The 12187-nt window shown below is 34.7% G+C and overlaps 1 protein-coding gene across 1 annotated transcript; it reads right to left on the bottom strand.

Moving 5' to 3' along the window:
• Positions 1-6271: 6271 nt before the first annotated feature.
• Daao2 (D-amino acid oxidase 2) lies at positions 6272-11610 on the bottom strand. Its single transcript, XM_073973105.1, has 5 exons — positions 11326-11610; positions 11051-11260; positions 6848-7144; positions 6597-6790; positions 6272-6516 (listed from the first exon to the last, which is right to left on the bottom strand). The coding sequence occupies exons 1-5, from the start codon at positions 11520-11522 to the stop codon at positions 6383-6385; spliced, it is 1032 nt and encodes a 343-aa protein (XP_073829206.1). The 5' UTR covers positions 11523-11610; the 3' UTR covers positions 6272-6382.
• Between the last annotated feature and the right edge of the window lie 577 nt (positions 11611-12187).

The following is a 12187-nucleotide window of genomic DNA, read 5'->3' as shown; positions in this document are numbered from 1 at the left end:
CAAATGTTGATGTTTTTCGTTGTGAAAACTGATTTTTGCACATCACATTGTTTAAATATTCATAACACGATATCAGACTTATGCTGTTATTTTACTCATACACATACATACACCGATATACTCAAATGTTAATGGCTGCAAAATTTCATGAAGCATTTATCTGTTGGCAGTGCTTCTGCTACTACTGTTCAATGTCTTTTTGGGTCTTTTCTTTTGATGTCCTTTTAAATCCCGTCATACATTATAGCACCGGATGTGTGACATTGTGTATGTACAGTTAAAGCTTTTTGATGTGAGTTATTCTTTTCTTTTTAAGTTGAATAAGAAATGTGGACATTTAAAAGCGACAACTTGAAAGTAAGTGCGCTTTCAACGCCCTATACAATTAGAGGTATGAATATAATACGTAGTACGTAGTGAAGATGCTCAGTTTGTGTTTGTTATCCCTATATATGTATGTATATCATTCGGTAAAGTCGTCCTGCGATTCTTTACATCATATCATATGTGATTTAAATTCCTTGGAAGAAATTTTTTTATCTTATAAACTAAAACTTACTTTGACTACAAATAGTTCCGAATACTCGAAATTTTGGTCCGTACTTTGAACTAACTTTCGATATGTTTATTACTACGCGCTTACTTACACGGTCTGAAGACAAACGTCTCATAATCAAAACTAAACATTGATTTTTTTCTCTTATCTTCAAATTTGAATATCACGTTTTTAGACATCACCCACCAAAAAAATTACCTTCAAAAATGCAGAACAGGTCATCTGACATCACATCAAATTTGGCATTTTCACTCACTCTTTATTACAAGAGCATGACCCAAAAGTTACAGTCCATTCCAGATCCTAACCTTTAAGATAGAATAGGATGCAGTCCACTTTGCATCCAAAGCACATCTTTTGATGCAGTGCTTCCGTGCAGTGAGTTACTGCGAAAATGTTGAAAAATTGTATACAGTAGCGGCCAGCTAATTATGGACAATAATGTTAAGAATGTAACTGATTGATTTAAGTTAGTTTTGATAAATTTCTGTTAATTTAAGAATTTGAATTGTAACGAAATTTTTTATTAAGCAACTATTAATGCAATCATGAAATAATTGCTTGGTCTTAATTTACACTATTTGCTTAAGGGGTGTTTATACTATACTATCAATGTCATATGAGATACCATGGTGATTATTACAACTAAGAAATAACAAATAATTTAGAATGAAATTCCAAGAGGAATAATTAGAAATTCAGGAAGCTTAGATAATTAAATATAATTATTTAAAACAATCGCAAAAATACATTTTATTGCCCCCGTTGAGAGGTACCTCCTATTTTTATACCCTCCACCATAGGATGGGGGTATATTAAGTGTGTCACTACGTTTGTAACTACTCGAAACAATCATTGTAGACCCCACAAACTATATATATTCGTGATCAGCGTGCAATTCTACATCGATATAGCCATGTCGGTCCGTCTGTCCCTCTGTGGAAATCACTCTAGCGTCCGAACAGATTGACGTAGGTGGATGAAATTTTGGGAAAATCTATTATATGTACTTAGGACTTTTGGTATTGAAAGCGGGCTATGTAGGCCCACGCTTTCGTATAGCCCCCACACAAAATGACGCGTCTTCGTTTTAAGGAATTTTTAAGATATTTGGCCCATTTTACCACCGAATTGGTTGTAATTTGGTATTTTGTGCCTCCAGAGACCAAAAACATTCCTACCAAAGTTGGTTTATATAGGTCCACGTTTTGGTATTGCCACCATATAACGCCCCATATAAAGTACGCGTCATTTTAATATATTTTGAATGTATAAGTCCCATTTGACAACAGAATCGGTTGTAACTTTGTATTTTGTGTTTCCAGAGGCTAAGAAACATTTCTATCATAAAACGTTTATATAGGTCCACTTTTTGATATAGCCCCATAGGACGATATCTCCCGATTTTCGGTATTTTGAAGGTTTTGGCCTCATTATCACACCGAGATGGCTGAAATTTGGTATTTAGTGTTCGTTGGGGGGTATGAAACTTTCCCCCAGAAATTTTAGGTATAGGTCCACGCTATCATATAGCCCCCATAGAACGGTACCTTCCGATTTTCGGTATTTTGAAGGTTGTGGCCACATTAATCCACCGAAATGACTGAAAATTGTGGTGGAGGGTATAAAAAGTTCGGCCCGACCGAACTTAACACTTTTCCTACTTGTTTTTGAATAATATTGCACTGTTTTCTGACAAATGGGTACCTACGAAACACTGTTTTAATTAAACAAATTGCGGTGCCCACAATAGCTCGAAAACGAATAAACCGATCAGCATATATTTTTGTGGGATCATTAAGAACCTAATAATCTTCTTCTTAAGCGAAATGGAATTAAAAAGTATACATTTTTAAAAAAATTGTGAACCGTCAAATTCAAAATTTCGATTTTAACTAAAAAATTTATAGTTTTTTCGCCAAAAATCTGTCAAAAACCTTTTTTAAAAAAATCGCTTACGTACAAGCTTGTTATGTGTATAATAATCCCACAAAAATATATGAAGATCGGATCATCCGTTTTCGAGCTACAGTGGGCACCGCTTTCAAAAATGTCATTTCAAGAAAACCGCTTTTAAAACTTCCATGTTACATACAAATCACAATGAATTTCTTCTCTCTATCGCTCATATCTCATTTAATTTTTGACCGATCGACACGAATTTTTTTACAACATATTATTTTCTATTTGTACTTAAAAAAGTAAGAAAGTATCAGTCAGCTGTGCTGACGGAGATATACCCTCAGCCACTGATAGAAAAACCAACCCGTATATAAAAACACGTATATCATGAGTTTGCTTTAAAATATGTAGGTACCGTAATGTAGTAACCAAACTTCTTCATAAACGACTAGAAATATTAAATTTTTTATTAATTTAATTAATCGAGCTTTATGGCCTAAGGAGATTACATTGAAAAATTGGTATCTAGCGAAGTCCTACACACACATCAACCACTATGCGACGATCGTTTCGTTAGCTGGTTAGGCTAACATCATAAGGCATATTAGATGTTGTTGTTGCTAGACAATTTTCGCCATTTGGAGCCCCTATTTATACATCAAAGATTGCAAATTTGCTATTGTGAATTTTATTGAAGCTTTTTATTTTCCAAAGACGACTCATTTGTCCCCCTTCTATTCCAGAAATCAATTTTTCAATATTACATTCATATTACAGCCAATGGCTTTTTTCCATCGTAGACTGTATATGTCTTTCACATCGAAAGATTTTTTTTTAAGTGGATTATGGCTCAGAACGCTAAGACGTCGGCAACATTGTCTGTTAGTTGTCGATTTAGTTAGTTTTAGATTTATCTTGCACAATAGCCATTTTAGTATGTGCAGGCAGGGGCTTTGGAGATTTTGGGTCATTGTAACAGAGGCCGCTAGAACAATCTACTGAAAAAAGAATCGAAACTATGCGAGATGAGCTTTTTTCCGAAATTTGTGTGGGAGGTACCCGACGGGGTGGACCGATATAATCCATATTCAATCTCGATCTATATCTGGAAGGAATAATACTATGTGCAAAGTTTCGACCAAATCAATTGCTCCCTTGAAGAGTTGTCGTTCACAGCTTTTTACAGAAAATTTTGAACTTTTGTGGGGGAGCTACCTGAGGGTGTGGACCGATATGACCCATCTTTGAACTTAAACTAAGTTTGGAAAAAATATTACGATACCCAAAATTTGGTTCGAATCGGTTGATCTTTTCGAGAGTTATCGTGCGCACCAGCCAGCCAGACAGACGGACGGACATGACTAAATCAACTCCAAATTGTCTAAAACGAATTTCTTCCAAACATACTTGGGATCTAAACTCGTTATTTCGATGAGGCACGTTTTTGGTCGTATCAATGTGTATATACCCTCTCTAGCCTAAATGGCCATAAATTCCTCCGCTTCAGCCCTGCCAGAGGGACCATAAATTCCTCCGCTTCAGGACCTGCTAAAATCTATTATTTTCGAATTTTTGGGAAACATTTTCAAAATTTCAACCATAGTAGACTCTTGCAAGTTCTGGAACTGAGTAAGGTTTTATATTGAGCTTTGTGAAAGAAAAAGATTTGATTTTAAGGCAATTTTTGCTCTGTTCCAGAACCTGAAAGAATCAACAACTTGTCCCTTTATGATATAGAAAAATGTTTGTTTCGTTTTAGTTGAAAATTCAATCATATGATTGCAAAAACAGCGAAGGTACGCGCAAAAGGGAATTTTTAAATTCCAACAACATACTCACATTGCAGAGAATGCACATAACTATTTTGATAGTTGTCGAAAAATAACAACAACCAATCGTCCACGGTGCTTTGTGTGTCTATTTTTAGATTCACTTTGGCAGTTTTGTTGAGATGTGTGTTTTACTTACTATTTGTAGGTAAGTCAAGCTTAATCTCATATTTGCACTAGTTTCGTCCATTTTGCCGATTTTTCATAAAAATCATCTGGCAGCCCTGGTCATAATACATAAGATTAACTTAAGAGTATACCACCCAAACAATTTTAAGTATATTCACAAAAGAGCCGTTTAGCGGGTGTTTGAGGATCGTTTTACATTTTCATCGAAGATTCTCGTTGTGGCCCTGTTTACCACGATATTCGATATTTGTGGGTAAGTCAACCCCATATTTATATAGAGTTACAAGATGGACTATGTCAATCCATTCCTTCAGGTACCCTCTTCACATTTATCTTATTTATCTTTATCTCTTGGTGTGAGGTTGTTTGAAGGTTTTAGCTGCATGTATTCACAAAATTAGCTCTACATTAGGGTTATGACTTTTTTACAACCTCATATCCCTGTATCACAGGGTGATGAGTTTTGCCATAAGATTACATAATTATAATTATAAGGTGATTCGGTGAAAAAACCTCACGCACAAAATGATTTTAAAATTTGAATTTATCAAAATTATGGACAATTTTTTGAAGTCACTGTAAGCAGATATACAATTGAAAATAAACTTTAGAGTCACATGAAATAATTAAACTGACATAACATTTATTTCTCACTAATTTTCTTCAATTCTGAGAATCGTATAAATGTCGTAAACTCTTTTATTTAAAGATATAATTTTTTAACAAAAAAACAAAAAAATTAAATTTTTTTCAAAGTGGTTTGTGCATGACCTTTTTCAATATTTGAAAGAAATTAACATTATTATAGTTATTAGTAGGCTTATATTTATTCATTCTTGCAACAAAAAATAATTTTTGAAAAAAAATTTTTTTCATTTCATAAATTTTTTCAAAAAATTATATTTTAAAAATCGATTTGTGCGTGAACTTTTTTTATATTTCAGTGGAATAAACGATAGCGTAGTGATTATTAGGCAAAAGTTCATTCATCCCTGCTACAGGAAATCATTTTTGAGAAAAAATGTCAAAAAGTCATAACCCTACTTTCGAAGATGGATTAGATTGACCCAACCCTTGTGTTACTTCCCCATATAAACGTAAAAAATTAGCACTTAGGTGCATTTTAAGTCCTGAGCTCAGATCCACTTGAAATGTAAACATAGAATTAAAAAATTATTAGTCAGATTTGCTCTATCAAAAGGTCGCAGTAAAAAATTGCAATAGAAGACCAAATAAATACGGATAAAAACTGTAAGTTCATCCGGGACTAGGTTTTAACCTGGATTCCAAACAAAATCATATATCTCTCATGTAACTCTAAAACTGTTTTTCAAAAATTTTACGAAATCAGGCACCTTTTGGGTTAATAGCCAACAAACTGTTTTTAGTTGTTGGTATCACAGATTGAGGGTACGTGTATATATTTAAAATTGTTTTATTTTAATTTCCTGAATCATTATTCATTAACTGTGGGTTCCTGGGCTTTATTACTTTGACATATTTCTCCTCAGAAAGCAGCGGACACGTGCAAAATATTTAAACCGTAGACAATTTTATGAAAACAACAAATTTCCAAATTTAGGAAGGTATTGCAATTTGAATTCTGAGGATATTTATTACAACACATTCCACTTGTATTTCAGGTCTAATCCATTTATTTAACAAAAGAAATTCGTTCTTTCTGCTCCGCCACTTCTTCCAATCACACATTTCACATCAAATGCCGACGGCATACTAAGTAAAATAACTAAAATATGAGACCAATAACGGCTGTCGGTTACTTGTCGAAAAAACGAAGTGTTTATGAAAGAAACCACCCCAAATGCTTGGCATCAAATAAAACAAAGCTATGGTGTCAGCAACAATGTTGTGAAACAATCTTGAATTTCATTTAACATTTTATTAACATTTAGCAACATGTTTTACACGGTCTGCTAACGCTAACAGTTGTTGCAATATAAGGTGCTTACAATTTTGCCTTCTGTTGATGCTGCTGCTGTAGTGACTTTTCCATAATATCTAAAACATCTTCAGCACAACCCCAGGCCAATGTTACACCACTGCCACCATGGCCATAGTTGTGAATTACAAAATGTTTACCTTAAATGAATTAAAAATATTTTAATCATTTCTAACTAAAATGTACAAGTACATATGTATATATGTTTAAAGAGCGTTACCTTTCTGTTCAGCTTCCAAGCGTAGACTGGGTCTTCCTGGTCTCAACCCCACCCAATCATATAGGTGTGTGGCATTTTTCAAAGCTGGTACAATTTCACAGCATCCTTCCATAATGAATTTTTTATCCTTGGGACATGCCATAATATTGTAGTCGTTTTCCTGATGGGTTCCACCCATTACAACGGTTTCCATACTGAGAAATATTATTTCTAGAAACTATTTACAACGTAAATTTAAATTAAGCACTTACTTTGGAATAATATAATTGCCATCATCACTTTCATCCAATAGCACATAGTACATCCATGGTGCATGTACCCTTGCCACTTGCCCCCTTACTGGATACATTTTATTATCACCAATTAGCTGTTGTGATCCCAAACCTGTACAATTGATAACCACATCATATTCGCTGCTTTCTAAAAACTTCTCAAGACTATCAATCTTTTGTTTTAGAATTTTACCACCCTGCTTTTCGAAACGTTTCATCAAATATGGCAACAATTTACGGGGCTCTGAGGTATAGGTAACGAAATGAAGGCCGGAACTGCAAATATACAAAATAAGCAACAGATAAAAACCAGGAAGGAAATGATCAAAGTTGAGCGGGGGCGAATACATTATACCTTACACCAATATAAACGAGACTAAACTGCGTCACATTTTCCAATGTTCATCCAAAAGTCTGCCCAAATCTTAACCAATTTAAATATAATTTGATAAACTTTTTTCTAGACATAACTCCGTCTCACACTTCAAATTTCATCAAAATTGGACATATGCACATAGCGAGGTTGGTGCACCAAAGAACTAAAATCGGGCGGAACAAATATATGGGAGGTACATCCAAATCTGAACAGATTTCAATATAATTTGACAAACTTATCCCTATTTCTAATCGGGTGAAGTTTTTCTAATTTCATCAAAATTGGACATTCGGGTGATTGTTGCATCAAGTACACACGGACGAACATATATGGGATCTATATCCAAATTTGAACCTATTTCAATATAATTTGGTAAACCCAAATTCGGTCACACATTCCAAATTTCATCAAAATTGCAACAAATACCTCAAATCGGGCGAAAATAAAAATTGGAGCTATATCCAAATCTGAACCGATTTTCACCAAAAGCAACAGCATTCTTAATATGGCTAAAAAAATCATCTTCCCCTATTTTTAGCTGAATCGGATAATACATGCGACCTGTACGTTGGGACAGAAAGGCGGACTGACGGAAATACATAAATCGACTCTCGCTACCTTTTGCATGTTACATTCAAATGCACAAAGACATAATACCCCCTACCACAACGTGGTGTAGGGTATAATGAAAATTGTGCATATGGTAATATTCAAAACTTTTTTATTAATTTTTTTTTATTTGAAAAATTTGCCTTTTTAATTGCCGTTTATTATTTTTGCAAGTGAAAAAGGAAAGGCAACGATTCGAACTCACACAACCACCACTATGTGACATGCATGTTTCACCGTTGGTAGAGCGGCTCCTCAGACATATCGGCCGTGGAGTGGCTTCTCTGTCATTGAACTTTTCTTCTTTCAAATGTAATTTTTGTTTTTACAACATCAATGGGTATTTGCCCATTCAGTTGAGCTTTCATGACAAACGTTTAGCGCTGCCTTTGAAAGTAATGAGTTTGGCTCTGAACACTAACACGCCGTGACAACACATTTTTTTCCTGTGTTCTACAAGGACTTGGTTTCAAAATTATTTGAAAATTTTGTTATTTGTTAGGTAGGTACGATTGTTGTCTTTCAGAACCGTTTCAATATATTACCTGGTGTCCGTTTAGTTCGTTTTTAACACAGTTGCAGTTGACCCATCGAACTGAAACTTTGCACACTTTTCAGATTTAGATGTCAATACATGCATATGAAACCAAAACCAATATAGGTAAATTTTTCCTATAGCACCCCTATAGCCGTACCACCCGATTTAGTTCAAATATAGTAACTCAATTTTAACCCAGTTGCTGCTGACCAATCGAACTGAAACTTTGCACATTAAACCAAAACAAACATGGGTCAATTTTTCCCTAAGCGACAAATTATTTTCTAGTTTTAAGTGCTTTTATAAATAAACACTGAAACTTAATTTATTTTAAATTATTATGTTGGGCCCTGATGGAATCTCTATGGTAATGCTGAAACTGTTGGATGAGTCAAAATTGTCAACATTCTCAAAGATCTGGAAAATGGGCAGGGTAGTCCCGATACATACCGATTTCGCTTTTGTCGCTCGTAGCAAAGACTCTTCAGGCTTTATTCCTCCACAGCGTCAAAAAAAAAACTATACAGTGGCCCATCTTCAGCATGGGTTCCGTAAGCAGCACATAACGATAACAGCGCTGGGCGCCATCTCCACACATACATATTTTGTCGAGGACTCTACCAGAGCAAGTCGTTCGATACAAAAGTGATGGTGGCTGTCGACTTATCAAAAGCCTTATCAAGCACTTCACGCTGTTTGTGGACATTGAGCAAACTACCCTCCAGCCAAGTTTGAAACGTTGGATAATCAATTATATGTGTGGACACTAGTCGTTCGTGGAATTCAAAAAAATAAGAAGAAGTTCAAGCCTCGAAGAGTAAAACAGAAAGTTCGCCAAGGAAGGGAGATATCTCCGGATTTGTTTAACCTCTATCTCTCCTGTATTCCACCCCTTTCAGAAGGCATTGATACCATAAGAGATGCGGATGATTGTACGATCTAGGCGTCAGGTACTTTCCTGAAATTCCACTTCTTTTAAAGAGTGTAATTCGAAATTGCCGCAGCTGCGTTTTTATACCCTCCACCATAATATGGAGGGTATACGTAAATTTGTCATTCCAAATTCTTAATCAGCATGAAATTCTATGTCGATATAACGCTTTATAATGTGGTATAGAAGTTTATAATACTCCTGGAATGTTTGGTATTGGAAATGGGTTATATCGGTCCACGTATTGCTATAGCCCCCATAGAACGATAACTCTAGATGTTCGGTATTTTGATGGTTTCAGCCTCATTATCGCACCGAAATGGCTGGAATTTGTTATTTAGTGTTCGTTGGAAGTATAAAACTTTCAACCAAAAATTTGTCGTTATATAGCCACCATAGAACGCTACATCCCGATTTTCTGTATTTTGTAGGTTCTGACCTCACTATCGCACAAAAATTGTTGATATTTTGTTTTAAGTCTTCCCTAGGGGATAAACCTTTCCATTACAAATTTGTCGGTATAGGTCCACATCTTCATTTAGCCCCCATAGAACGCTACCCCTGATTTTCGGTATTTTGAAAGTTTTAGCCACATTATTCAGCCGAAAGGACTGAAATTTGGTATTTAGTCTTCTTTGGAGTTACAACAATTATTAATTGTTTTCTAGGGGTATACAACCTTCCATTAGAAATTTGTCGGTACATGTCCACGTCTTCATATAGCCCCCACAGAACTTAGCCCCACGATTTTGATATTTTGGAAGTTTTAACCACATTATTCAGCCGAAAAGACTGAAATTTGTTATTTAGTCTTCTTTGGAGTAATTATATTTTACTTTGCATCATAGTAAAGGTGTAAAGGCCTGCGTACATAAGCTGCCTCGCCTGCTTACCTTGCTTGCTTCTGATAAAAGAACAAAAAAGAAAAGAGCAACCCAGTTCGAAATTTGCTCGACCTTCTTTATTCTTTTATTTTTATTATGTCAAAAATAAAGCAGAAAAGCAAGGCAGCTTATGTACGCAGGCCTTGATTTCTTCAAATATAACGGCTCAACCAACGAAATTTTCATGTTTCTCTCTTAAGAGAATTTTTGAAAAAAAGATATTTTAGCATTTTTGGCACAAAATATTGGATTTGGCCACACTGTGCGACGTTTAAATACATTCCATATTGCGGTACATGCACAGCGTAAAGGGCAAGGTTCCGATGGAATGAACAAGTGGCCAATAATATCAGAATCTATTGCATTTTGGAAGGGTATGGGGAAATGGAAAACTATTCTTAGATCGGTGTAGAGCCCTGCCTAAAAAATTAGCGCCAGACATCAAACCACCAAAATCAGTTTTACGCACAAGCTCCTTGAAAACGTGAGCATAGGAATTAATCCTATTTTAAAAAGAAAACAACGTAATAGGCTGATCTTCAACATTCTCAATAACTCAATCAGTAGATCTAACCAACCAATAAATCTAATTATATAGTCAAACGTTTTTCAAAGGAATATCATATTTCCAGAAATATCGGAATCCGAAATTTTTCAAAAACAAGCAGCAGTAAGTTAAAATTAGAAGTTATAAGCTGAGGGAAAATATTTTTTCTCAAAGCCAGTATTGGATTCACACTTAGGTCATAAGTTGAGGACAAACATTTTTTTAATCCAACAAATAGTGTTTTTTATAATTCCTTCGTTTTATTATATTCTCCACAATTTTTTACTTATTACTTACGTAAATTTCTTTGCTCTGTTTGCATTAAATTCCTCCAATAATTCTGGTGTCATTTCCTGACAACCATAGACAATATCTTTCCAGAAATCATCGACAGGTGTATCAGTAGTTGTTAGACGTATAACGGGTAATAGACATATACCTGCCTCACCGGCATCTTCTGAAAGCCATAATTCTTGCAAAAAGTCATGCATTCCCTTGGACCATTTGCTAAAAAAAACAACGATAAAATTGTTTTTCACTTTCACAAACAAACAATTTCTCACAACTCTTACTGTACTTTGGCTGTTGGTGTGCCACCCAATAAATATGGACCCCACAAACCCGCTGACCCGTCACCAGTTGTATTTGGAGAAAATTGTTCAGACAAAACTGTCACACTGATGGGACGATTTTGTTTCTGATAGAATTCTTGGATTCGAACAGCACAAGAGAATCCATTGATGCCACCGCCCAATATTGCTACGCGCATTTTAAAATTCCGGCGTTTGATTTACCGTTGAAACTGAAATACTACTGACCCCAAAACACTCGCTAAAGTAATCTGTTAACAACTGTTCATGTGTTGAGAATTTTTGTTGCTATTTTATTTTCGAACATTTTTCTTATCACCTTTAGCTTGTGCATTGCACCGATAAACAGTTTGCCTTGTTATTGTTTTCACTGTAGCTTTCCAGTTCAATTCTCAGTTGTGTTCACTGATAAATCAGTCTGTCAGTCACTCAAGTATTTTATATGAGAGCCTATTGCAAACCTTAAAAAATAGTTTTTAATTGCCGCGATAAAAATCGAGTTGATAATCAATCTCACGGCGTTTAATCGAACAACGAACTATTTGTTGTTGTATTTGGCTATTGATAGGTATAATATAGTTTAATTTAGATAATGTTTGGTGTGCAAATTCAGAATAATAAGCAGAGGTGTAGAATTGTAGAATATAATGGAAATGCATAATATCTCTCTTACATTTTTATTTTACTATCCTATTTTGTACTACGGAGTGGAATACTTTATAAAAAAATAAATAATAAAGGAAAAAACACATAAAAACAATAAATTATAAAATATGGATTCAATTATAAAATGTCCAATTATAAATGGTATTGGGCATTTAATTTATAAAAAATCACCATTACA

Source organism: Musca autumnalis, unplaced genomic scaffold (genome assembly GCF_047663935.1).
Source record: "Musca autumnalis isolate F117 unplaced genomic scaffold, ASM4766393v1 scaffold_3, whole genome shotgun sequence".
NCBI lineage: Eukaryota > Metazoa > Arthropoda > Insecta > Diptera > Muscidae > Musca > Musca autumnalis.
Note: the sequence above shows the minus strand (reverse complement) of the source record. Positions and strands in the feature narration are given on the sequence as shown.

What these genes read in the sequence shown, in the direction of transcription:
- Daao2 (XM_073973105.1), bottom strand. Translation starts at nt 11,522, where the DNA reads ATGCGCGTAGCAATATTGGGCGGTGGCATCAATGGATTCTCTTGTGCT. An exon ending in GGCAATTATATTATTCCAAA is followed by an intron (nt 6,791 to 6,847) that starts GTAAGTGCTTAA and finishes AATATTTCTCAG; the next exon opens with TATGGAAACCGTTGTAATGG. An exon ending in CTTGGAAGCTGAACAGAAAG is followed by an intron (nt 6,517 to 6,596) that starts GTAACGCTCTTT and finishes AATTCATTTAAG; the next exon opens with GTAAACATTTTGTAATTCAC.